The sequence below is a fragment of the Zeugodacus cucurbitae genome, chromosome 4 (genome assembly GCF_028554725.1).
Source record: "Zeugodacus cucurbitae isolate PBARC_wt_2022May chromosome 4, idZeuCucr1.2, whole genome shotgun sequence".
NCBI classification, from domain to species: Eukaryota; Metazoa; Arthropoda; class Insecta; order Diptera; family Tephritidae; genus Zeugodacus; species Zeugodacus cucurbitae.
In genome coordinates this window covers 51,796,241-51,824,169 of record NC_071669.1, presented here as the reverse complement: position 1 = coordinate 51,824,169, position 27,929 = coordinate 51,796,241, and the positions used below count along the sequence as shown (strand labels likewise).

At 36.1% G+C, this 27,929-nt stretch overlaps 1 protein-coding gene and 1 pseudogene across 1 annotated transcript; both read right to left on the bottom strand.

The window, feature by feature from the left end:
* Positions 1-277: 277 nt before the first annotated feature.
* Positions 278-27,662, bottom strand: LOC105210407 (uncharacterized). The gene is given in 6 exon segments (XM_054229255.1): positions 278-2,955; positions 3,111-3,307; positions 5,710-5,916; positions 8,412-8,573; positions 16,693-17,233; positions 27,592-27,662. Coding segments are annotated over 5 exon segments (1,545 nt in total). The 5' UTR covers positions 16,885-17,233; positions 27,592-27,662; the 3' UTR covers positions 278-2,168.
* LOC114803748 (small nucleolar RNA U3) lies at positions 443-623 on the bottom strand (annotated as a pseudogene).
* Positions 27,663-27,929: the final 267 nt, after the last annotated feature.

The window sequence follows — 27,929 nt, the reverse complement described above, 5'->3', positions numbered from 1 at the left end:
TTAATTTTCGTTTTAGTCTCGAACATAATTTGAACAGACGATCCATCGGAAGATATCAAACCGCCCCCCAAACAGCACGGAAAAAATCGTGCCAGGCTTTAAATTAAGACTCCAGTCAGTTTGTCCCTACGCGCGGAAGAAGTTATACTTCTTAGCGATATTCCAAGAAATGCATATCATTTTGTATAAAACTAGCGAGAGGGAAAGGGTTCTGACGGATTGATATCTATAATATTTACAATTGGATTATGATAACTAAAATTCGATATGAAATGTCTTACATCTATTTTATCTATATTTCTCGCGAATACCTCATCAATAGTCGTACCTCCTTTTGTCGTAGGATCATTCTTTCCATTGATCATTTCGAATGAAAATTTCTCTCTGAGGAATTCCCAGTAATGGTTCAGCTTCTGGCAATGAGAAATTTACATTGAAATCTCCCGCAAGGAGTACCGACATCATTTCTAACATGCCACAAGACAAAATTAGAAATGAAGTTCATAAACCTCACACTGTCAGATAAAACGATATACCTCCTCGTCGCGGGTGCTAATACTTTCGATTTGCAAAGAAAGTAAATGAAGACTGACTACAGAAATGATTCTGTGAAGTATAGTCTTAACTTTTCAACGGCCAACGCAGAGTATTTCAACCAAAAGTCACACAAAATAGTTGAGAATTCGCAGAAATGAAACAGAAACGAAAGAAAAATAATGCGCAAGCATACAATCATACATATGCGTACACATGTGAATATGTCACCAATCAAAAATTTAAACATTGTTCTACAAAAACAAGAATTGCTCAAATAGCATAAGCATGGCAAGTGCTTTAAGTTCTCTGCTTTACTCTCATTCACTCTCCCTCTCGCGTTAATTGTTCAACGCTATTCCCTCTCCACTGAAGCGTTAAACAATTATCGCAACCTTTTCCGAAGTCGTATAAGAAGTATAACTTCAATAATGCTTAAAAATGATACTAAGCTTTCATTATTTCCGGATAGAACGTTTGAAAAATATACCCAGGTTTCAGTTAAGGATCAAAAATTAGTTTGCGGTACAAATACAACAACATTTACATATTTTTGTTAACAGTTATTTAGAAGCAATTTGAAATTATATTATACTATATTATTATATTGTAAGTCGCTCTAGAATCATATTTATTTCAATATATAATATGTACCCTAAGGAGGTTCTTAAAAATCAAATGAACAATTTGTTTAGTCTCACCCACTCACTAGTTAAAATCATATACACAAAAAGAACCGATAAAGACTTGAACTCGATATGGGCAGAATTATTTCTAAAATAATTGTAGTACCCACGACAACGGGATTAAGGTTTAACAACATTTGGTTCACTGGTGTTAAGGTTTGTGAAATCAACTTTAATTTTCTTCTACTGAATTTTAAGCACCACCCTAATGCACATACTACAACTACAACTTCTTTAATATTTCGTAATATTTTTTTTCTTTAGTTGTTCATTTAGGTATTACGGTTGCATAATAATTTTTATAACAATTTTATAGACTTTGAATAAGTGCAACAAATGACAGGCACATTTTTAGAGTATATTGTAATTGTTTTTGTTGCTTTGGACTGTAGTTCTGTTACAGTACATATATGTATGTACAGTTTTTATTGAGTTATAAGACAGTTATTTTTTTGTTGTTTTTTGTTTTAATTTACTTTCTTTAAAATTGCACTTTACACACATAGTACTACTGCATAGAGTTCAGAGAACAAGCGTTTATCAATATGCTTTCATCTTTTTTGTTTGTGTAGTGCTCTAGGCATTCCTTTGCGTACTCAAAGCGCTTATAAGCGTACATTCATACAAATTTGCTAGCTACTTAAATAAACTGTTAGCCTTTGGCACATTATTGCACACCTCAAACGCAAATCATTTCAAATAGCACAATTTAATTTAATACTTTCTTGGTTTTTAAACACCATAAAATGGCTAGTAGCTACTCTTACTCCACATCTACCGCACTCTTTTGTGTACTTACACATACTGGCAAGTTAATTTGTTGTTGGAATCTATACTCACTCAAGTAATTGCATTTCGTAGCGCACAATTACACATACGACAACTTATTTGTGCCCCTTCCTTACTATATATAAATAATTGTAATTACTGCAACTCAGCGCTGTTCGATCACAGTATTGTTGTTACCGTAAATGATGCACCATCGGCATTGACACCCTTCTCGGTTTGCACTTTTGTCGTGAAACTTTCGACGCTCGGCGCTTTACTCAAATCAATTGGCGGTATATCCTCATCATAGTCCTCCTCGTGCTCCTGTTCCACCTGCTCTTCGCCGTCTGAGTGTTCGACTGACTGTTTTTGCTCCGCCGTCGCATTCACCATGGGCGCATGAAAGTAGTGTGGCTGCTTTTTGGACGATGACGGCCCGGGCATATAGATAATACCATCATCGGTATCATCATCATCATCGGTGGTGTTGTTTACGGCATTGAGATTGGCATGGCGTTGTTGTGACGTGCTGCCGCCACCACCACCGTTCATGTTGTAACCGGTGTAGCCACCATAGCCGGACTCACTCTGATATGGATTCGATTTGATGTGTGCATTGCGACAGCTTCCACCACAATTATGATGACTCTCCGCATCGCCACCGTTCGCACCGTAGCATTGACCACGGTGCACGGAGCCCGCATCGGTGCCGTGTCGCTGTAATGAGTGTCCCACAGCGCCGTGTTGCCCACTACCCGAGTGGGCAACTGATTGCTATATATGTGAATGGGAGCGTGCTATGGACAGCGAGTACGGACTGATGTCCTTCTGGATGCGCATGGTGTCGTAAATGGGGAACTCACAGCACAAGATGAATTTCAATGCGCTCGGCACTTCCACATACACCGACGGCGGTATAGGTATTAGTGGCGAAGTAGACGCTTTGTATTTACGATATTCCAGTTGGCTATTTTTTTCAGTTGCGCACATGTTAGTTAGTGTTCATTCGTTCGTGTGTGTGTGTGTGTTTGTGTGTAAAAATTAAAAGTAGTAAACATGAAAGCAATGAATTAATTGGCTCATAAAACATCAGTAGTATTTGCTCTTCAATTATTTACTTACTCTTTGTATTTCTCATCGGCCGAACGCTCACGCAGCGGTATGCCGGAGAGGAAGAGTATAATGAAGGTGGTGAAGATGGGCGAAGCGATAGCGACCCATTCGTGTCCGGAGATAACGTTTAATGAAATGGCAAATATACCCCACCAGATGACAACCTCACCGAAGTAATTGGGATGACGCGATAGACTCCACAGACCTGAAATATGTACATACATTACGGTTAATTTAATAAGATGAAGCTCTATAGCGCAGCACGAGTGCAAATGGTATGGGTTCTGAGAACATACATATACCGTGTACACATTTGCCCATATGCACGTTGTCCATATGTGGATTTAAGGAAATTAATATGGAATTGTGCTGAAATCACGGACTCAATATCAGCCCACATCCAACACAGGCACACAAAATGCATAATTGGTATGTCGCCCTTGGCATGAGCATATGAAAGGACGTGGTCAGGAATACAGAAATGAGTTGAAATTCAGCGAAAAGGCGAAAACAAAATATGTGAGGTTTCATAAAAATACAAATTAATTATGCTCGATATACGAATGTGCTGTAATGGAAAAATTCTGTGGAAACTGTAATAACATTAATGAAGGCGGCATTTTAAATACGATTTAATTCAAAAACAGAGTAAATCAGCTTGAAAATGTTCAGTTGAATGAAACATTTTTTACATGATCTTCTTATATTAATTATAAGAAAAAAGTTAAAATCCCAGAAACATCCTAAAACTACATAAAATCTGGATTCAAAACGTGTTTCTGAAGGACAACAAAACGTATAGCGTTTCTCATAAAATTGAATAGCTACTCTGTGCCGACTTAAAACTTTTCACGACTCTGTATTTACCGCATCACTTCAAATCTCCACTATTCTGAGGAGAAGATCAGTCAGATTTCTATGAATGTTGTTAGCGCCAGAACACTCTAATTTATCATGAACCTACATATATAACTATGATATGATACAATTATTTCTTTATTTAGTTACGCTTAAATCATTTTCAAAACTTACTTCGGAATAATGTTAAAAATCATGGAAGTTTATTTCGAACACTCCCTTTCATTATAGATAACTTGCATTATCATTTTTACCGTCAGATTATATTCGTAGCTGAGGCATGTTTCTGACTCGTGGATACGAAAATAACGAATAGACGAACTGGTGATAATACTCTCCTGGCTAACATGTATCCACAAAAAATAGTTTGTTTTATAAGACGAAACTGACGATGCAATCAACGTTACCGTAAATGTTGAGCTTTTAGGAAAATTATTCGCAGCTTTTGGTGGGGCACGTCAATATCAAGGGGTTAAGTGCTAAATGGCTCCATCAGTACGGGAGAGCAAGCCATACAAAGAGGGAAAGTAGCATTTTATTGAAACGTGTATTAATTGATCAGGTTATTTGACACCGTTAGATTACTTTTTCCTGTGGTTCACTCAATTGCACTAAGAAGCCACATTTTACTCAAACTTACAATATATCGAAGACTATACGGTCACTTAATTTTATATTACTTATAATTAGGTATATGGGATCTGTGGGAAGTTATGACCCAATTTTAACCATTTTTGGTCATGGTCCGATTTTGACAATTTTTCCACAACTGATGTCACAGCTCAAATACAATATTTGTGTAAAGTCTTATTCCGCTATCTTCATTTGTTACATTAGGAACTCACTTTCAGTCATTTTCAACCTAACCTTTGTATGGGAGGTGGGCGTGGTTATTATCCGATTTCTTTAATTTTTGGACTGTATAAGGAAACGGCTAAAAGAAACGACTGCAGAAAGTTTGGTTTATATAGCTTTATTGGTTTGCAAGATATATACAAAAAACCTATTTGGAGCGGGGTCACTTCCACTTTTCCATAAAACTAACATCCAAATGTGCCCCTCCCTAATGCGATCCTATGTTCCAAATTTTATTTCCATAACTATTTTTATGTCTTAGTTATGACACTGTATAGGTTTTCGGTTTTCGCCATTTTGTGGGCGTGGCAGTGGAACGATTATGCAACCATTTTCGAAAGCAACCTCTTCAGGGTGCCAAGAAATATGTGTTCCAAGTTTCATTAAAATATCTTAATTTTTACTCAAGTTATCGCTTGCACGGACAGACGGACGGACAGACATCCGGATTTCAAATCCACTCGTCATCCTGATCATTTATATATATATAACCCCATATCTAACTCTCTTATTTCTTGGTGACACAAACAACCGTTATGTGAACAAAACTATAATAAATAAAAAAATAAACTATAATAAGTATAAAAAATCCTGATCAAGTTAGATGAAAGAATGGACTTGCAATTTTTTCGATAGAAGCAGCAATAAGACCTACTATATGTAGGCACATTTGCCTCTTCAAAAATTCAGATATACAAATATATCCGATAATTTTCATATCATACCATGAGTATGAGGCTAATACAACTGCAAGTGTACTCTTTATATAATAAATATTCATTACTTGTAGTTGCTAAACAAAATGAATCGATAACAGATTATTATCGAGCTTCCGGACACATTAGACTGCTTACGTACCACACTTTATGTGACCTAATAGTTAAAAATACTTTCCATCATTGCAAAATTTTCCTTGATTGGCTGGATCCTGTCGGAAGGAGAACTTTTGCAAATCCGCATATGTTTCGGCCAGCAATCCCACAACGAACATGCCCGTGCCAGTGGAATCCAATGTGGTCATAGTCTTAGGCGCATTTGGCTGTGAGTGGCGAGGTGAGTTAATGATTATCACTGGTAGAGAGACCACATAAACCCAAACGGCCTGTAAAACAAAAAAATACAAAATCAGTATCTGTATAAGTCCTCAAAAGAATAATAAATCATTATAAATCGTATATCTGCTAAATAAGTTTAAAACCACTCAAAAATATACCCTTCTCAATGCAATATTATATGTACAGCTGATTTGAGTTACACGCATAAATCATTTATAAATTATGAAGCCAGCAAGGCTTTTTGTCATATGACAAGCAATATGTTGAATTTTCCTAAAAATATTATGTCCATGGTTTTTGGATTATTTATGGATCTTTCTTTACATTTAGCCGCACATATGGTATGTGTATATGTATTGACATTGTAAACAGTTTGCGTGCGTGGTCATTCGTTAAATTTTTCCTTGACAGCAGCGAGTGGACAGTTTCCCACATTGACAGGGAAATGGAAGGTTATGAATATTAATGGTAAACGCGGAAAATTATAAACGCAAAACTACGCACGTCATAAGCTATAAAATCAATGGATATTTTCCATTAAAATCAGTGCCCATAAGAGCCACTGAGTACTGAGTGGAAAATAATAACAGCGTTATACTAATTATTTAAAACCAAATTAGTGTGAGGGAGAATACGAGGGTGGGGCAATATGAAGGTAGTAATTGAAAAACGAACGGTATTAATTTTTGAAAGTTTTGATAATTACAGAGTGATACGAAATTTGACATTCATATGCGATGAAATAATGGATTATATTTTAACTACTAGATTTAGGTTAGGTTAGTTTCAAAACTTGCAGATTGTAACAAAAAATGTTTTTTATTAATAAAGATGGTATTTTCCCACACGAAATTGGGATGCATTAGTTTTACAATGGAATATCTTCTTCTTGACTGGCGTAGGCACCGCTTACGCGGTTATAGCCGAGTCCACAACAGCACGCCACGCATCTCTCATTTTGGCAGTTTGGCGCCCATTGGTAATACCAAGTGAAGACAGGTCCTTCTCCACCTGGTCCTTCTATCGGAGTGGAGGTCTCCCTCTTCCTCGGCTTCCACCAGCGGGTACTGCATCGAAAACTTTCAGAGCTGGGGCACTTTCGTCCATTCGAACAACATGACCCAGCCAGCGTGGCCGCTGTCGTCGAACAACACATACAACTCATCATTCCATCTTCTGCGGAATTCGCCGTTGCCAATGTTCAAGGGACCATAAATCTTCCGCAAAACCTTTCTCTCGAAAACTCCTAGTGTCGTCTCATCGGATGTTGACACCGTCCACCCTTCTGCACCATAAAGTAGGACGGGAATGAGGGACTTGTAGAGTTTGATTTTTGTTCATAGAGAGAGGACTTTACTTTTCAATTGCCTACTCAGTCCAAAGTAACACCTATTGGCAAGAGTGATTCTGCGTTGGATTTCAAGGCTGACATTGTAGGTGTTGTTAACGCTTATCTACTACTTCAAAGGTATGACTGTCAACAGTGACGTGGAAGCCAAGACGCGAATGCGCTGACTGTTTGTTTGATGACAGGAGATATTTCGTCATGTCCTCGTTCACCACCAGACCCATTCGCTTCGCTTCCTTATACAGGCAGAAAAAATCAGAACTAACGGCGCTGATGTTGTTTCCAATGATATCGATATCATCGGCGTACGCCAGTAGCTGTACAATGGAATATGTCTAAACAAATTATTTTTTAATGAGAACTCAAAAAATATGAAATTTGTGATGTGAAAAGTAAATTCCTTCAACTAAAAAATTGGAATATCATATAACTATTCATTAAATTAACATATAAAACTAAATACCTAAATTTCTTCAGTACAGAATTTCTTAAAATTTATTAAATTTATGAAACACCTTCATAAAAGTAATTTCTTGTACAAAGTTTAACAATTTAATGCAAGAACATTGATATTACCTTGAATAGCTATTTAATTTTTATAAGCAACACTTTGGATGCCCCAAATATAGTGCAATCAGGAGAAGGAACAAACTTGGTTTATTGTCTAAAATTTAGTTGCAGGCATGTATTGAACCCAAGAACCATCGATTAAGTAGTAATAATTATATAAGGTCACATCTTAAAAAGACATTTGCAAAGCAATTTCAACTGCAAGATGTAAACCATCGCCAAACGGCTGTATTTCTATAATTTCCTGTCCACCCTAGCTCTTAAATATTAGCTTGTCCTCTATGTGGCCATTTACATATATACCGTATAATCAAATATAATCGCCAGCATACATTTGTACATACATACATACAAATAAAACCGCATAATTGTACGTTTAACAGTAAATCGCTCTCCAATCAATCTCATTGCTTTGTCGGTATTTTATTGAATTTCAAATTATTTGTGGCATGTGGAGTAATCACGTTTGGTTCGTGAAGGTTAAAAATAAAAACAGATTGCCATACGTCACATTCAAATTAATATCTTAAGTCCTCTTTACTTACATACATACATTTCAACTATTCTAGTTTGTATAAAAATAATATAGAAACATCAAAGCTTCTTTCATACTTCTGTGCTCACCTGAAATGTCCAGAAAACAGCATATCTGATTATGTTGCGTCTTGTGTCTTCAAACTGTTTGTCGCGTCCCAACTTGATTATGCGATACAGCAGATATCCAGAAAGACGTGCACCCCACAGACAAACGAATAGGGTGACCATAAGCTGTCGACTGTCGTACGCCTGAAAATACAAAGAGATTTGAAAAAAAAAAATCATATTAATATTGAGTATGTCAACGTAGTATATATTTTTCGAGTACAAAACTAAATTTCAAATATTTTTTGTAAAATTAGTCAACTCTTTTGAGTTGGAAACAAAAATGTGTCCAAGATCTGTGAAAGTCAGAGAAATCGACCATTATCTTTCCTTAATGCCTATTAATTTTTCGCATATTGGTCGATATCAGCAAATTTTTACGAAAAAGGTATACGAGGGTGTTCTGAAGAAAAATCTACTATTGATAACAAATACATTCTCTTATATGACTACTGTTTCAGTCGAATCAGACTCATGGCTTTAGAAAAATGGAAAAAGAGCAATATTAGTCGATGTTTTGGTCTTTTTTGGAAGACAATTCGCTTAGTGAAATTAAATAACATTGGTATATTGTAAATGGTGGCTCTTCTGCTTCAATAGCGATCGTCGAATTGATTATAAAATTGGTAGAACGAGTTACAAGGTGGTCACACGTCGATCGGTGAGTCGCCATCAGGTGTCTCGAAAACGTTTACACTCAAGGATAACGTGATAAAGGACCACAATCTCGTATTGATGAACATATGTTTGAAAGTATGCGAGAGAGTTGAGATGGTAGGCATATCAAAATGCCGCGTAGGTCATATTTTGAATGAGAAAACTTTCGTCACATTTGCTCGTCCCGGACAATAACCGCAACATTGAGATCACTTGACAATAGTCGACGAAACATTAATCCACTGGAACACACTAAAAACCAAGTGACAGTCGAAGTAGCTTTTCTACTCCATAACTGCGAATACTGAGCACAGTCGGTAAGGTCACCGTTTCCTGGGAATTAGAAAGTCATCGACTTGCAGGAGAAGTGAAGAAGGCCGCATTACAAAAAACGATCTCTGAAAACAGCGAACTCTGAGCACAGCCGATAAGGCCATCATTTTCTGGGATTTAGAAAGTCATCGACTTCCTGGAAAACGTTTACAAACCGAATTTCAAAAAAACGAACTTATTTGGAATAGATTGAGCGTGCCAGGTGTTCGGCGTCGCCCGAATTTATCGCCTCTTTCCATGTTATTATGTTACTGATAACATTCCGACTGAAATAGTGATTGTGAATATTATAAATATGTTTGTACTCTTTGACTAATCATAAAACATTTTATATACGAGTACAACTGCTTGTCCATTCTCATAGCGTGTACAAATATAGAAAGCGCTTTGAACACGTGCGCCCGATATTGTTTCCAAGCAAATGTACTTAGTAAATGTAATGCCTTGCGCCTAGTAGTATGCCAATTATAGACGTACTCGCACGCTACGTGGCAACCCACACCACTGACTTTGGTTAACACAAATTACGGTTATTGATACCGACGTAAATTGTACTGTGTTTTACCATTTGCAGCAATTTCCTACAGTTTTTATTCGACAAATGCACATTTTAACAGCAAAATCAAAGACAGCCAAAATAAAGGGTGACGTTATACACAAATAGAAACAAAAAAATCTTTATTGAAGTTCCTAAATACAACTTTTTATTATACGATCTATCTTGGTTGTATTCAATACATCGGTAAGCATTATTTTATATTTTTTTATAGTATCAATAAAAAACACAAACTGTTGACTTGGCACCACGTAAAGGACAAGGCCACTTTTATCATGCCATTAAATGGTGTACCCTTTAAAACAAAAATTGCGAAAGCAATTGCATTAATACTCGTATAACAACGCCAACAAACTGAAATTGGACGGCAGAGTACAAGTGCAAATGGTAGAATTTAAAACTGATTTACACACATATTGCATGTGAATGTACATATCCTTGTACATGGATACATTTGTATGTTTACATTGCATGCGCAGCGCAACCGCAACGAAGACCTTTACCGAGACAGACTTATTTTAAAATAAGAATATTTACGTCACGAATTGTATATCGTACGTACACGTAAAGGCTCGTGGGAAAGCAGACAGGTGCACACAATCAGAAGTTATGCCGCGGTAAAAGCACAAATAACATTAAAAATAAAATTTCTCACTTCTTTCACCTTCGGTCAATACAATCTACAATAGTAAATGGTGAAGTAACAAATAATTGGAAACAAGGTATGGACTAGTAAAAGTACGATTTTAGGAGTGGTGCTAAACTAGTTCGAAAATCAGTTTTCAACTGTTGAAAGGGTACTATACCGGTATTTTTTTAGACGTACAGTTTCAAAGATACAATATTTTTTTCGGAGTTGGTGTTTTACATGATTTATACTCAGTTTGGTCTGTCATTTCATAACACTGTACAATAATCGCCTTGGTATTGGACCAAACTAATTTTTTTCGGGGGTCATAAGTAAAAAGGTATATTCCTCGTTTTTCGAATTTAGCCTCCAAAATTTTTAATTTCGAATTTCGAAAAATCTACTAAAAAATCGAAAATATAGATTTAATTTAAATTTTTTCTTAACTCAAAAAGGCGTCCAGTATTTTTCGATATATAATATTTTTATTTTTTTCGAAGATCAAAGTTTGACTCTCTATAACACCTGTCATATAAGTGGACGGAAAAGTTTTATACACCATTAAATTAAGAAGAAAATTTAGATTATATCATAATTTGGATTTTTCCTACTGCAAAAAATTTGTTTGGTCCAATGTATGTATGTATGTAATTGGCGTTGAACCGTTTAGCCGGTTATAGCCGAATCGATGAGAGCGCGCCACTCCTCTCTTTCCATCGCTGTTCGGCGCCAGTTGGAGATTCAAAGTGTAACCAGGTCGCTCTGCACCTGGTCCCTCCAACGGAGTGGAGGCCTTCCCCTTCCTCGGTTTCCTCCGGCGGGTACTGCATCGAACACTTTCAGAGCTGGAGTGTTTTCGTCCATACGGACAACATGACCTAACCAGCGTAGCCGCTGTCTTTTTATTCGCTGAACTATGTCAATGTCGTCGTATAACTCGTACAGCTCATAGTTCCATCGTCTGCGGTATTCGCCGTTGCCAATGTTCTGAGGACCATAAATCTTGCGCAAAATTTTCCTCTCGAAAACTCCTAGTGTCGTCTCATCTGATATTGTCATCGTCCAAGCTTCTGCACCATAAAGCAGGACGGGAATGATTAGCGACTTGTAGATTTTGATTTTGGTTCGTCGAGAGAGGACTTTACTTTTCCATTGCCTACTCAATCCAAAGTAGCACCTGTTGGCAAGAGTGATTCTGCGCTGGATTTCGAGGCTGACATTGTTCGTGTAGTTGATGCTGGTTCCCAGATATTCGAAATTATCTACTACTTCAAAGTTATGGCTGTCAACAGTGACGTGGGAGCCAAGACGCGAGTGCGCTGACTATTTGCTTGATGACAGGAGATATTTCGTCTTGTCCTCATTCCCCTACAGACCCATTCGCTTCGCCTCCTTTGGTTTGGTCCAATGTAGCTTTCTATGAGTACAATCTTTTTACGAAGTTGGTCTTTGTGACAGCTGTTACTTGATTTAAACTTATTTCACAGCTAAATCGAGTATGATTTAAGTATGGTTAACCAAGTCACCATCGTTTTTAATTTTTATCTACAAAATAATGCCAATGTGAGAATCTGGACCATTAAGATATATTCGAATTGTATTTGATGTATCAGATACTCCAAAATAGTTCAGAATTGATATTGAAAACCATTCTGGAATTATGATCAAATTTAGTTGGAATTTTTCAAATACCGTGTATTATGTAGAATTTCTCTACTAATATAAAGTAACTCACGATACATTTTGTTATGATCTTGAAACAGCGCTCTTTGAACTATTTTGGGCATAACCCGAAATTTGCTTCTCCAGATATTTAAACACAATTAGTATATTTAATAACCCTTCTGTAAGTTTCCGGAAACCCTTATGAGTCATAAATTATGTCACTGTTATTGAGTTTCTTCTTTCTTTTTTTAGCACGTTTAACTATATCAACAAGTTTCAATACCCCTATCGAAGAAAATGCGGATAGGTGGTCTATAGAAGCAAATTAAATCTACAAATCATTGTAGAATTGCTATACAGCCCTTAAAAGGAACCATTTACATTAATAACTCAATAAAAATCTAGCATTATTCGTATAATAGAGCTGCCAATATCCGCTTACATTCAGGAATTCGGAAGCAAACACTACAATGAAAACATGTTCATTCACTAGTACAACGTTGTACAAAGTTGTTGTGGAAGTAAGAGGTAACATGTGTTGCGATAAGTTCACTAAGAACTTGTCTACTCATAGTCAATCGATTCAACCGTAGGTTAAGGTACACATAAACACACTGACAATTTACATAAATATTTATAGGCACATAAAGTGGCTAGTATAGGCCTCGAAGTCAGTTAGATTTGCAGAAATAAATATTACATACAAACAAAATTGCTGAGCAATGCTAACTTGCTATAAACATTGAACTTTCTTAAGGTTCACCAGCACTTGCAGACATGTGATATTCAACTTAGCATTAGAGAAACAAGGCAGTTGGCAGTTGAATGAGACAAGGAAATTACCACAATATATCACAAATATTTTAATACACAAGTATATTTATTTATTTACATGAGGCATGCAAATAAAGTTATTAAGCTATTAGCGAACGAAAAGCTCAAGGTGGCTTTTAAACCTCAGCAATGAATCAAACTAAATTTGTAGAATATTAGAGAATTCAGTAGCCTAAAAGTTAAACAAATTTTCGTTTGCGAATTTGTCGTTACTGCCCTGCCGGTTGGAAGGCCACGACCCTGACATTGACGAAGGAAACTGTGGCACTAGAGAGGCCTTGAACAAGTGTTTAATTGCCAGTTGAGTCAGCGTTGCGAATCGTTGCAATTATGCATTGTTAGTGACATCAAACTATATGCCCACTTCCTGAGTATACCAAGTTCACACCAGTCACTTACACACATACATACTTATATTCATATACACACACCATATGCAGAGGCATAAAGGCTTACCTGATGCCATAAAATGCAGCAAACGCCACAAACTGTGTATTGACAACTGAAAACTAAGCTTGCAAATATTCATTGCGTGCATGTGTGTATGTATATGTATTGATTAACGAGTGTTTTGTTTTAGGCATATTCGTTGTTGCGCATATATATAACGATTTCCTCAGAGGGTCAAAGGCAAGCGGCACTGACAAGAGCTAACATTGAGGGCTTAAGAGACTGTGTGCAGACTATGCATAGAAATATACAAATATACATACATATGTATATGTAGATATATCAACATGTAGATCGTATGTAGACTTTCGTTATATGTAGACACATTGTGCTCAGTGACAATTATGCCTGCCTGCCAATGTGTTAACTTACATGCATCACTTTGAGTGCAGATAAAAACTGTCAGCTCTCTTGACACAAGAGACATCCTCAAAATGCAACTGAGCATACATTACGCCTTCTCTTGGCAATAACCATAACCACAACTAGGCACAAGTTTCAAAGGCCACTTGAAAAGAGATGTAGATGTATGACGCATTGTTGGGGGCTCATATCCGGAAATCAGCTAAGTCTCATAAGTAACTAAGTCAACTAAGTTGTATACCCAATCAGCAATTTGGTAGATAATAGGTGAGCATTTTGCGTTAACTATGAACATTAAATACACTTCGCGGTTTGACTTTATTTTTCGAGGTATTCATTTTCTTAAAATATTATTTTTTGATTTTTTATTAATCTACGATTTACAGAGTGGTAGTCAAACAGTCAATTTATTCGGCTTAATAACATTTGTAATTGAAAGAGAAATATATAAAAGGTTTTCAATAGGGTAGCTACAAAAAAAGACCGATAGGTAAATCAAACGACGCCATATTTGTTTCCGCTCTTTTGACATTTCTATTTAATAAGGTTTACCATTTCATCATGGAAAGATAAACGATCCAAGAACGAGTCGAAATTATTAAAATTTACTACCGAAATTCGCAGTCAGTGCCCTCTACTTTAAAGAAGCCAATTTATGATGGTGTTCATTTCTGACTGAAAGGCTTCGTTAATAAGCAAAATATGTGTCACCTTTACATCCCTACAAAATTACGATTTGGTGCGATTCATAGGCCGGCAGCGTCATTGGGCCGTGCTTCTTCCGTGATGATCCGGCACTTTACTGTGAATGGGAATAGCTCAATGATAACCGAATATTTTTGGCCCGAATTGGATGATATGGACTTGTGGTTCCAACAGGACGACGACATAAGCCACACAGCGAATTTCACAATCGATTTATTGAAAAGCATTTTTGGTGAACGTGTTATCTTACGAAGTGGCCCAGTCAATTGCAGCAGTATCGGCCGATTTATACTTGAAAATCGTCGAAAAATAGGTTCAGCGTCTGGACTTATGCAAACGTGCCCACAAAAAGAAATCGAGTTCCATGCATAATGGCATGAAATGGACTTTCGCAGGAATAAAGAATTTCATTGATATCCCAAACCTTATTGCTCCTATTGAAAGACGCTTTACATATGTAGATAACTAATTTAAATGAAAACACCAATATTCTAAATGCGCAAATACGAAGTATAGTTTTATACCATTATAATGGCTTGTATATCAATAACTGTACTGATAGATTTGTCACCATAATAGACTTCAGAGATTCAAGTTTTTTTAAGCTACAAGAGATCTTAAATCAAGTTGAAATAGCGATATTGCTTAGATAACCACCTGATGTCGAAAAAATATTGTAGAAGGCAAGAAAATTTGTTATAAAATCGATCGTTCAACACATAGCTGGCTTAGTTTACTACTGCATTAAAGAACGCCCACAGCTTAACCTTTAATAAGCCTCTGAGTATTTTTGTGCAGCCATTGAACTAATCCAATTATCAAGCATTTACGAGGTTGGGCTGTTCTAACCCATTGTGTGAACAATAAAAAAAGCTCTATTAAGCAAAATAATTAGGGGTTATTGACGCTTAAAATTAGACTAGCTAATTAGTTTTGTTAAATTTTGCCATTACAACGTACAATGAACAAAGGGATTAACGCAAAAATGTATGCTTTATAATTTGTTGCTATGCTATGTATATCTCGATATGATGTTTAAAACATGTTTAGCACACTCTAATTGCAATGAAAGTTATCATTAAAAATAAATTGTGGCAACACTATTATTCTGTCATAAAAATGTTGGTTGGGTATATGTATTGTAGTGTCTGGCACATTTAATACATATTTTGTCTAGGGTATACTATAAATTTTTGTATCAGAATTTTCTTAAGTACTATCTCCTAGGCACTGAATGTACTTGAAAATATCTTTTGAGATTATAATGGAAAAGCACATCGTTATCGGATTACAATATCAATGGATCTAACTGGCAATATATCTAATAATTCACTGTTTAGGATCTATTAAGCATATAAGTAGTAGTATTTTAGACGTTTGATTCAGATTTGATGTTATTTGATAAATGAAGGGGTCAACAAGTTGTAAGCTAACTTCAAACGATGTAGAGATTTCATGAGAACATTTTTATTGACAGAAATACACGCGGTGTTTGAAGATTACTTGCCGAGGAGTCAACGCTCTCGGTATAATAATTTTCTAAAATTTTAGATAAATTTTCGATTTTGTCCCAGCCTTGAACTCAAATTACTTTTCTCGAATTTGTTATCTTGCAATAAACTAACTAGTTTTCTAAATTTTCTTTAAACATTTTCTGTTAAGAATACCAAAACTAAATCATATTATTTTATAAAAATAATAATTTTTTAATTTATATATTAGGTCTACAGCTTTGCTTCCAAGTTTTCCAATAGATGTCTAGGATTAAATCGATTATTTTTCTTTATAACGATCTTGGACATTTGTGTCAACATTAACCCAACAAACTATTTGTAGAGATCTGTTTGCATCCCAAACTTATTCTCAACTGAAAATGTCACTTTTTGAGCCGAATTTTTGACATTTGCGGGAAATTTTGCTTTTCTTTTTTAATACCAAGAAAAGTGCGGCTGAAGCTCATCGAATGCTTTCCTTGTCCTAAGTAAAAAAAAAGCCTTAAATTTACAAAAAAACGGCAGAAGCAAAGTTGTAGACCTAATAGTTATTTCAAGAGTTTATTACTCAACACTCACCTTAGATGGTCGATCAATTTGCCCCAGAAAGAATGTAAGCAGCGATATTATAATAAAATTAACACCACCAGCGAAATCCGTCAGCTTGTCCATTTGCAAAATGGAGTTAATCAGGAAAAATAAAATCTGCATGCTGACCGTGACAATCGCACTGATTGCGTAATGGTCATAATCTAATATATTGATGGCCATTTTTATGACAACAAAGTTTCATTAAAAAACTAAACACTATTTCTTGCATAACAACAACGTTGGCTTCCGTCCCGCTGTTCACTTGTACTTTTCACTTGGCATTCATTTGTAGCAATGCGTATCAGGTACGAATTTATTTTTAATTTTTGTACGATAATGGTTGCTCATTTCTTTGGAAATATTTTATTTTAACACTACTACATATTTACAGCGTGGCGTTAATTTTGAAAAAAAAAACTTAAGAAAAGTTTGTTAGTTTATTTTTTATTTCTTTTACATATTTTGTACACGCTTGCAGCCGTTGAAACATGTGATTCATGCGGCTAGAATTTAAACGCTGCGGTATTTGCTGAAAATTGTATGGAATATATATTATTAGTTTATTTCTTAATTGACTTTTTTATTTTTTTTACAAAGAATAACATTTGGTCAGTGGTTTATTAGATACCATATTTACTAGACATCAAAATATGCATTTATTTACTATTTTTTCCACACATGTTTATTTTTGTGAAAGCCCAGCTTATGTTATTTATTAATAATACAATGGGATTAAACACTCTTCGATCAAAATGAATTGTTTTGCATATAAAAATCGTGCTGTTATTTATCAACGTATTTGTGTTCGTGGCCACAACAAGTCAAGGCCACTATTGACTCCCTACGAAAGCCATTAGCGCGGTGTTATAAATCAGCGAAGTTATCGAAGCACTTTACTGTTTTCCCCGCATAGCAAGATACATTACATAGCAGCGTAAATACAAACATACCGTCGTGCCACTCTTGAGGTTAGCTTAAAAGCACACTTTGCTGACAGCTGACAAGTAATTAGATATGCATGTTTGTGCACATGCTTCAGCTTGTCTCAAAAACAGCTTCCACAAAAAGGAAATAAATACTTCTGCGTTTGCGTGTGTGTGGTATCATTTTTCACTCGTCGCTAGTTTATACGGTATTCACATATATCTATATATACATTCATATATATATATATATGTATATGTGTGTGTACGAATTCTTCATGTCTGCGCGCTAACTAATGTCAGTCATGTCAAACAATTCTGTTTTGATGGTTTGCAAAACATTCACACCGGATGTGTTTTCGGAAAGCCATAAAAGAAAATTCTAAAATATTTATGTGCGTGCTTGAGTTAATAGACAAGTGGTAGCAGGGGGGAATATTGGATTATTTGTGTAGGATTATGTAGATATGCGCAAAAACGAAAGATAAAATTTAGTGCTTTGAGCACTGCTCCAATACATATGAGCAATAGTTTTTATTTACATACATTATGCATAGACAATCTAAGTTATCATATAAAAAGTGAGTTTTAGTTTATGGCATGCTCATAAAAATGCTCAATGATTTAATTTTTGGTGTAAAACTATTTTAAACTTTACTGAAAATATGAATATCAATTTCTATAATCCGATTTTTTCTAGAAAACGCGAGAGAAATGTATGAAAATCCTCTTCAGTTTATTGAATGCCTTTAATGAGCTATTTTTCATACGAAAAATATGATCGTTATTTTTTAAATTTGGTCTAACTGCAAAATTTATACGACTGTTCAAAATGACACTGAGTAATATCAGCAATTCTATCAGAATTGGGCTCTCGCCGAGTCGTTTGACTCTAGACTATATTTCAGATAAATTCTTTAAGCTAATATTAAAGAACATGATTCCAGCAAAGAAAAATGATGATAAATCCGGTATCGCTATTTAAATGAAACACTATGGTTAGGTTAGGTTAAAGTGGCTGATCTCCTGTGCCACAAGAGATCTCACATGGACAGCTAAAGCCAGTCCTTTGTGATGCTGCAAACTCCTAAAAAATGGATGCCCAAGACACTCAAGTAACAACAAAGCGCTTTCAGCCTTTCACGAATTTGTGCAGGGGCAACTAATTTGTACTCGGGATACTGGTTCCTCGAAGTGTGTGCTGCCAAGATATTTCCGCCGCAGTCTAGCGAAAGCAGGACAATGAAGGAGAAAGTGTCTCGAAGGCTCAATCTCTCCTTCTTCCATGCAATTTGGGTAATTTGCATCCGTTAGGATATTCAGCCATCACGGGCAGTGGCCAGTGATGACACCTCTCATGACGGCCAGCTGAACCTTATTAAAATCAAATAGCACATTGGATCTCCTGCGATCCACCTTAGGCCAGAATGAGCTCGCAGTCGCACAGGTACGAATTGATTTCAAACTCCTACCATGTTCATTCAACGAACATTGATCCATTGCAGAGAGGTATGTGGATAGAGGGGCACCAGCTTGTTCCCACTCTGATTAGATTGCGCTATGAGAGTTCCGACTTATTTCGAGCTAAGAAAAAGTGTCTGATTATCGACGAAAATAAGACAAGAAATAGTCTGTCAACAAAAAAAAACAGTGAATCCTTTCACGCGCTGCCAAACTGACCGCTAGACAGCTTTTTTAAATAGAGTGGGTAATTGGAAAGTAAAGCCGTCTTTCAATACACAAAAAAAGTGAAACCCATTTCTTCTGATTTGAGGAAAATACTGATAAAAATTACTTTGAACTTTTCAGAACGCTAAATGCATTATTTTATTTGGAATTCTAGAAATATATTTCTCTCATATCCTACGAAATTCTACCATTAAACAATCATAGCTCGATTATCGCGACCTGAGACTAACGAAAGCGACTGCGAACTTATAATATCAACCGCTGTGGCAAAAAGCTCAACTTTTCACGAATAGATGTAATATGATTATTAAAGAATATGATAAAAATTACAAACAATATTAGCAAGTAATGAAAGAAAAGCTTCAATTTCCTAAATAAAATAAAAAAAAAAAATTTTAAATGAAAAGTGGAAAAAAATGCGAAGATTAAACTAAGAATAACAAAAAAGTCCGGACAGAAGAATGCAATTTTAAAGCGTTTCAAATGTTCCAAGTTGCATTGTTTGCAGTCAGCGCGCCAACACAAACGCACAGTTAGCTTATTTCCACTTAAACTTGTGCACAAATAAATGCACTTTGTGCTTTGTTTATGTATTGTATGTATATTTATGTATTGTACATATACAATTACATATGTATGTATTAGTTATATTGTGCGACACAAAGGAACAAATAGCACAAACAAGGGCAAGTGGCTAAGCGTCAACGCGGTGGTATGCTGCACAAATGCAGCACGGCCATATTATGTGTGTGGCATTCAAATAAGCACCCACGCAATTGAAAACATGCCGAGTACATGCTTATTTTGTTGTTAAAAAAAAAAATTGCAGCAGTTGTACATATATATTGTATATTTATGTATGTCCATACATATATGCATGTTGGTATGCAGACGCATACCCTGCAGGGAGGTCAATATCTAGGTTCAAAGTTTTTTAATTTAACATGCTTTTTGATAAAGAATTCACAAAGTGAATGAAGTAAGTGAATTAGATTCGAGCATAAGAACTTTAGCGCCAAATTTTTGGCGCTTAATAAGAGATATTCACCATGCGCCAATTCTTGGAGAAGACCCGTGAAAGGAGGATCGACACACACCACCTTTTTGACGATTTTAAAGCTGCTTTCGACAGCACGAAAAGGAGCTGCCTTTACGCCGCGATGTCTGAATTTGGTATCCCCGCAAAACTAATACGGCTATGTAAGTTGACGCTGAGCAACATCAAAAACTCCATCATGATTGGGAAGGAGCTCTCCGAGCCGTTCGATATCAAACGAGGTTTCAGACAAGATGACTCACTATCGTGCGACTTCTTTAACTTGATGTTGGAAAAAATAATACGAGCTGCAGAGCTAAATAGAGAAGGTACAATCTTCTATAAGAGTGTACAGTTCCTGGCGTACACCGATGATATTGATATCATCGGAAGCAACAACAGCGCCGTTTGTTCTGCTTTTTCCCGCATGGATAAGGAGGCGAAGCGAATGGGTCCGGAGGTGAATGAGGACAAGACGAAATATCTTCTGTCATCAAGCAAACAGTCGGCGCATTCGCATATTGGATCCCACGTCACTGTTGACAGCCATAACTTTGAAGTTGTAGATAATTTCGTTTATCTGGGAACCAGCATTAACAACATGTCATGTTGTCCGAATGGACGAAAACACTCCAGCGCTGAAAGTGTTCGATGCAGTGCCCGCCGGAGGAAGACTAGGAAGGGTAAGGCCTCCACTCCGTTGGAGGGACCAGGTGGAGAGAGACCTGGTTACACTTGGGATCTCCAACTGGCGCCGAACTGCGAAGGAAAGAGACGAGTGGGGCGCTCTCATCGATTCGGCTATAACCGGTTCAACGCCAATCACATACAATAAGAGATATTAGCATAACATGAAGACACACTTTATATATACCAGGAGGGGTTCTCAACCAAATATATTTGGGCGATGTAAGTGATCATTTTATTTTGTATTTTTCCTAGTAAGTGGACTTAAAAGTAAAAATCTAAGCATCCATAAAATAACTATGGAATAATAATGGAAGGGCTAAAATTTATTGTTATGCTTCATAGAATGCTCTGCAAGTTCTTCTCGAAAAAATCATATATTCTCTAAAAGAACAGTCTTGATTGTCTATCTAAAAGCGTATCACCATTCTAAACTTTCTAAATTGAAACTAATCTTTCAATATTCGTTAAATAGTTAGTTCATAGGCTTTTCGCATAGCCAAATTAATTGAATGCATTAAGATTATAATGGAGAAACCTGGTTTTGTCTTTCGCATAGCCGGCTACTCGATTAAGGATCAGCTGTTATACATTTTTGGTTTTGCTGTTCATAAGAATTCAGTGGATTTCATCAGTAGATTTTTATTTTATTAATAAACACAGTCAAATTTACAGCGTGGACAACAAACCGCAGAGTTGCATTCCAGTTTTAACTACAAATCGAGTTGAAACTGGAATGCTTCTTTTCTTCTCTGCGGTTTGTTGTCCAACGCTGTAAATTTGATTATTCGATTAAAAATGAATGGAGTAAATTAAAATTTTTCTTTTGTATGGTAAATCGATCTAAATCAGCACTTTAATTGAGCAAAGACCGGTTAATTGTTCAATTAACTTCTGTGCGAAAAGGCTATTAGAATTGATACGAATGTCAAGCACGTTAAATTACTCTCGAATAGCAAAAATTCATTGGCAATAAATAGCTTACTTTCTCATCTCGTCTGCTAAATCTATTTTACTTTTAACTCACAACGTTACATTTGTAAGCCATATGAGGACTTTTAAATGTTTCAACTGCAGTTTCACTTCTATCCATATTAGCACTCTAACATTGCTAGAACTGCTAATTTCCATCGAAGAAATCTATTTTTGTACTTCACTTCACTTTGCCATCTACTTAAGAGCATTTTTCCTTCTGGCCACGATACAAACACCAAAGTTATAAGCATAGTTTAGTTCAAACGCCACTCATGCTTCGCATGACAACTCTTGGCTTTGATGTATTTTAGTTTTTATTTAATTTGATTTCAACCATAAATATTCTGCGCAAATCCTATTAAAAGCTGTGTGGTGTGCGTATTCGCCTGCGCTTTTATGCATGTGCCGACAGCAAACGTTCAATGACGCCTTGACCTTGCGCGTCGCACCACCACCGCCCCCTGTCATCCCCCTCAAAGTGTGTGGTGCGTGCAAAAAACTTTAAATAAAAAAATATGCATGCAATGCCTGCATTAATGCAATTTCGACATTAAAGAGTATGTAACCGTAAGCATTGCACAATGTCGTGCGTCATGACGTATGAGTAACTAACTCCATATAAAGTAGTGCGGTGGACGGGGCGTATGAGTTACTTAGTTGGTAGTGCATTTAAAATATGCTGTGTACGTGAGTGCGAGTATGTGTATATGCCTGTCAATCACTTAGTCGAGTAATGCATTTATTGACACTCTACACCCACTTCAACGCCATTCGCCCCTCTTTTTTATTTTGCATTTGTGTGCTTAAGTGGCCTTTGAGTGTTGTCCTTTTGCTTAAGTGGCGTATGCAATGACGTGGCAATATTATCTACTCATATTTTTACTGATGTACATATGCTGCTTGAGCTGCCAAGTTCAGATTAACGTGAGTTATAATAATGAAAGAACTTCAGTTTTTTTATAACAACACAAGAAACGTCTATCCAATGCAAATACAAGTCTCTTTACTTTGCTTCATTTGAAAACCCTTTAAAATTACTTTTATTTACTTCTTACAACTGTCCGTCACTCTTTAATATTATTGTTATATTTTTATTTATCTTTCATTTTTGTATTTTCACATTTCCATGTATGCACGGCGCAGTTAAAGCGCATTCCACAGGTGTGTCTTTTCACGTTGGGTCAGTGCCAAAAATATATGTAATATTTGCATTTTTCGAACAATTTGACTTTAGACACAGCAGAAGTTCACCACTGCCTGTGGCTAGAAGATAAACACAAGTAGCAAATTGTGCACTTGTACAAATAAATGCAATGCAAACAATTTAAAATATTTTTATTTTTATTGCGAGTGGCGTAAATGTAAATAAATGATGAGTGAATTTACAAGTAATTCTTTTTGAAATTTTTTATGTAATGTTTTTTTTTTATATTTTCAATGCATTTTAGACTTTATATTGAGTTGAAATTCATGAAAATAGTAGTACTCTATTAATAACGCGTATATAATAATTTTTAACTGTTCTCATGCAGATTGCCTTCTATTGAGCTTTAATCTAGGATCTATATATAATTTTGTCTCAAAAAACTTTAGATTCCTAATGTTACCAAATTTTTAATGGTATAATTTACCGTACAATAACTTCAAAAGTCTTTATCAGCATTTCCGTAGCAGAGAAAAATGGCGAGACTGCTCAACAATTGATCGAAAATGGATCTAATGTGACCAATTGTTCTCAATTATAAATGAAAACTAATGTTTGTCGGTCTTTATGAATAAAAGTAATATTAACCAATTGTGCCAAGTTCGGGTGTAACCGGGCATTTAATACTTAATATTGAATCTTATAATAAGATAATACACAATTCGACCTACATATTCGGCATAAGGTCCTCTATAATAGCGAATATATATCTGTAGTAAAGGGTTTTTCAAAAGGGACGCTATAAAAGTAAACCGATCGAGCCAACAAATAACGCCATATTTTTCCCCGCTCTTTTGAAATTTTTTTTTGGAGTCAGTGGCTTCAACTTTAAGGGTGTTACGTCCAATTTATAGTCGCCATAATCGTGCTGTCAGATCAACAATTAAGCGTCTAGGGGAAAAAATTGAATCCACAGGCCAGTACCAGACCCAAATCAGTCTCTCACCCTTCGTTCTCAAGCGTTGGTCATCTCTGTGACGTCGTTGTGGCGAATTTAGCGAAAAGATCTTGGCTTACATCCATACAAGTTCAAATTGACGCAAGAACTGAAGCCGCTTGATCACCATAATCGTCGTATGTTCGTGAATTGGGCTGAACAAAAACTTGAAAATGAATCGGATTTTCATCGAAAAATCATCTTCAGCGATGATGCTCATTTCTGGAATGAATGACTTTGTCAATAAGTAAAATATGCGTTATTGTTCAGACAGCAATCCACACGTACTCCATGATTCACCATTGCATCCGGAAAAAGTTACGGTAATTGGGCCGTACTTCTTCCGTGATGATCAAGACCGGCACGTTACTGTGAATGGGAATCGCTACCGCTCTATGATAACCGAATTTTTTTGGCTCGAATTGGATGATATGGACTTGGACAATATGTGGTTCCAACAGAACGACGCCACAAGCCACACAGCGAAAGCCATAAACGATTTATTGAAAACCAAGTTTGGTGAACGTGATCTCACGAAGTGATCCAGTCAATTGGCCACCTCGGTCATGTGATTTGACGTCGTTAGACTATTTCCAGTTGGGCTACGTGAAGTCTATGGTGTATGCCAACAGGTCAGCTACGATTGATGAACTTCGTACGAATATCGAACGTAAAATTGCAGCAGTATCGGCCGATTTATGCTTGAAAACCGTCGAAAATTGGGTTCAGCGTCTGGACTACTTCAAGTATTTTCGTGGTAGCTATGCAAAAGAAATCGAGTTTCATGCTCAATGGCATCGAATGTACTTTCACAGTAATAAAGAATTTCATTGATATCACAAACCGTTTTTGTCATATTGAAAACCCTTTTATATGGAAACTGGGATAATTCCTGGTCCGATTTCATTTATTATATCCAAGATTTTACGTTCACCCAATTTTGCTAAGATACCTCACACTTTAACCGATATACATGTATATAACCGTATATGGTATTAAGTCCCCGCAAGTTTGAAAATCCGTATATGATTTAAACGAAAGCTAGAGGAAGTATTGACCTGATTTTACCCATTTTTGGCATAGAGGCACACGATTATAAAAAACACATCAAGAATATCTGAGAAATTTACCGACATTATCTTTACAAAATAATCCACAGGCTCTGAGGTCCCCATGTTCGATATCTGGGGCCTTGAACAGTCCGATTTGGTCGATTTTTAGACACACTATAAATGCCTTACTTGCGCAAGTTTTGTTCTGATAGCTACACTGTAGCCAAATTTACATATTGTAAAGTGAACGATTAAGGTGCACTTTAAAATTGTAGTATAAGGAAAGTAGGCATGGTTGTAAACCGATCTCGTCTATTTCACATACTATACCATTGGGATGTTAAAAAAACGTTATGAACCGATTTTCATTGAAATTGGTCGAGTAGTTCCTGAGATATGGTCCCATCATCCAATTTTTACACCAATCTTAGTGCAGCTTTTCTGTATCATCCTTACCATTTAGGGTTTCTGGTGTTCTTCTTTACTGAATTAAAGCAATTTTAGTTGTTTTCAATTTAACCTTTGTATAATCGGATTTTGAACATCTACAATATGAATATTCTAATGTTGCTAAAGAACACGTGTGTTAAGTTTTATTAAGATATTTCAATTTTTACTCAAGTTATCGCTTGCACTGTCAGACAGACATCCGCATTTCAAATCTGCTCGTCACCCTGATCACTTTGGTATATATAACTCTATATCTAACTCGTTAAGTTTTAGGTTTTTCAAACGCCCTAATCACGTTTTGATCCCAATCCATTGGACTGACAACTCAACAGACAAAAAAATTATAGAATTGTTTTTCAATTAACGTTTCTAACGTATTTGAATTTGCAACAATAACAAGAGTTGTAGTTATATGGTCATTTTCTAAAGTAATTCGAACCCAGAACTAGTAGCAACTTTTTAATAGAAAAATATACAACTAAATGAAATTACATTCTTTTACCACCTAGGAAGGTGATCTGTTATTAACTTTCCAATACGAGTTTACCACACACACAAGGTGCAATTATGTCTACCAACCAAGGTAGAGGCCACCCGACAGCCTACACCTATCACCAACTGACAACATTGTAATGTGAAATCAATTGTTTAAACGATTATACGCAAATGAGCAGGTTTCTTCTGGAAAAAGACTATTCACACATATGTAAATGCCGGCCAACAATATAACTAAAAACACACACATAAACAGCACTTAACGACCTTACAATTATGCTGAGTGGTCAGAAGTGCCTTTGAATATTGTCTGCCTCAATCATTTTGCAACCGAACAGGTGTTTTTACCGCTGCTTTTGCACAGGGTAATTGTATATATGTATGTATGCAGGTGTGTGTAGGTGTGTATAGCATTTCCGCAAGACATATTTATGCACATCCGACAAGCTGAGTTTACACCTGTCAGCGGCCAGAGGGAGCAACACCTGAGCTACTTATATTATTTTAAATAGCGCGTCTAAATTTCAACGCTTAGCGCATATACAAGGTACTGGCACGAGCACATATTTGTATATTATTGTATATCTGCGAAGGCACGTACAAATGTACATGTATGTATGTATGTGTGTTGATTTGTAGCTGAGAAATGTAATACAGAAAAGTCAACACTTGCCAGTCAATCCACACATTCCCACACTGTTGGGCGAGTTTTTGACCCAAACGCTTTGTTTTTGTTTGCATTGACAGTTGCTGGCGTGAATGAGTATACACACACAAACACATGGCTATACTTATGAATGTATATATGTAAGTATCTAGAAAGTTGTTGGAACTTTTATTTATATTCGCGCTTGCATTTTGTTACTGCATCTTATATATAACTGTATGTATGTATGTATGTGTGCATTGAGTGTATGTGTGTCTAATATTGTATAATATTTGTAAAAGTGTAAATGTGCAATGTGCGAGTAGTCTTCACTTCTCACGTTTTCAAGGATACTCTCTGAAGTGAATTAAAAAATTTCACTTTTACTTATAAAATCTATGCCACACTATGCATATTCAAGGTGAAAGACACACATATGTATTTAGATATGTATGTATGTATGTTTGTATGTGCGCACGTATGTAAATTCAATGGAATAAATAAGAATAAAAACAACAACAATAGCATGTAACAATATCTCACAGAATGCCATCAACTTTATGTTACACACTTTTTTTTTGGATTTGCCACACCGCGCCTATAACTATGCTACTTCACATGGCTTTGCACTGCTTCACCTCGCTAAAAATTGCGGTACTTCAAAACCAAACTTCAAACACACAAAAACAAAATTGAATTCTTATAGCGTTATTAAAGTAATTAAACAATTAGTTAGTATTCAACGGCCGCATTTGTTATTCGCACGGATGCACCCATTGAAAGCGTTATTCACATGGATGTTGGATCTCTTATTTCGTTTACACTGAAGCTGCGTACGTCTTGGAGCAAACTGACTTGTTGTCCCGCAGCGAGTAGTTTAGATTGGTTGTTAGTTGCCGTTTTTGTGAGCTTTCAATTTGAGCTTTTAAAAAGCTTAACGCTTTTTGTGCTCGCGCTCTCGCTCTCTTTCACCGGTACGCTGGTAATGCCATGCACAGTTACCGCGGCAAATTATGTTGAATTGTCTAATGATAAGTGTCTAATCTGAAGTGCCAAATCCTGCACACCCCGTAATATATCCATGAATTCATAGCAATTGTAAATGAAGCCTTTCGTTTATGACGTTTTCTG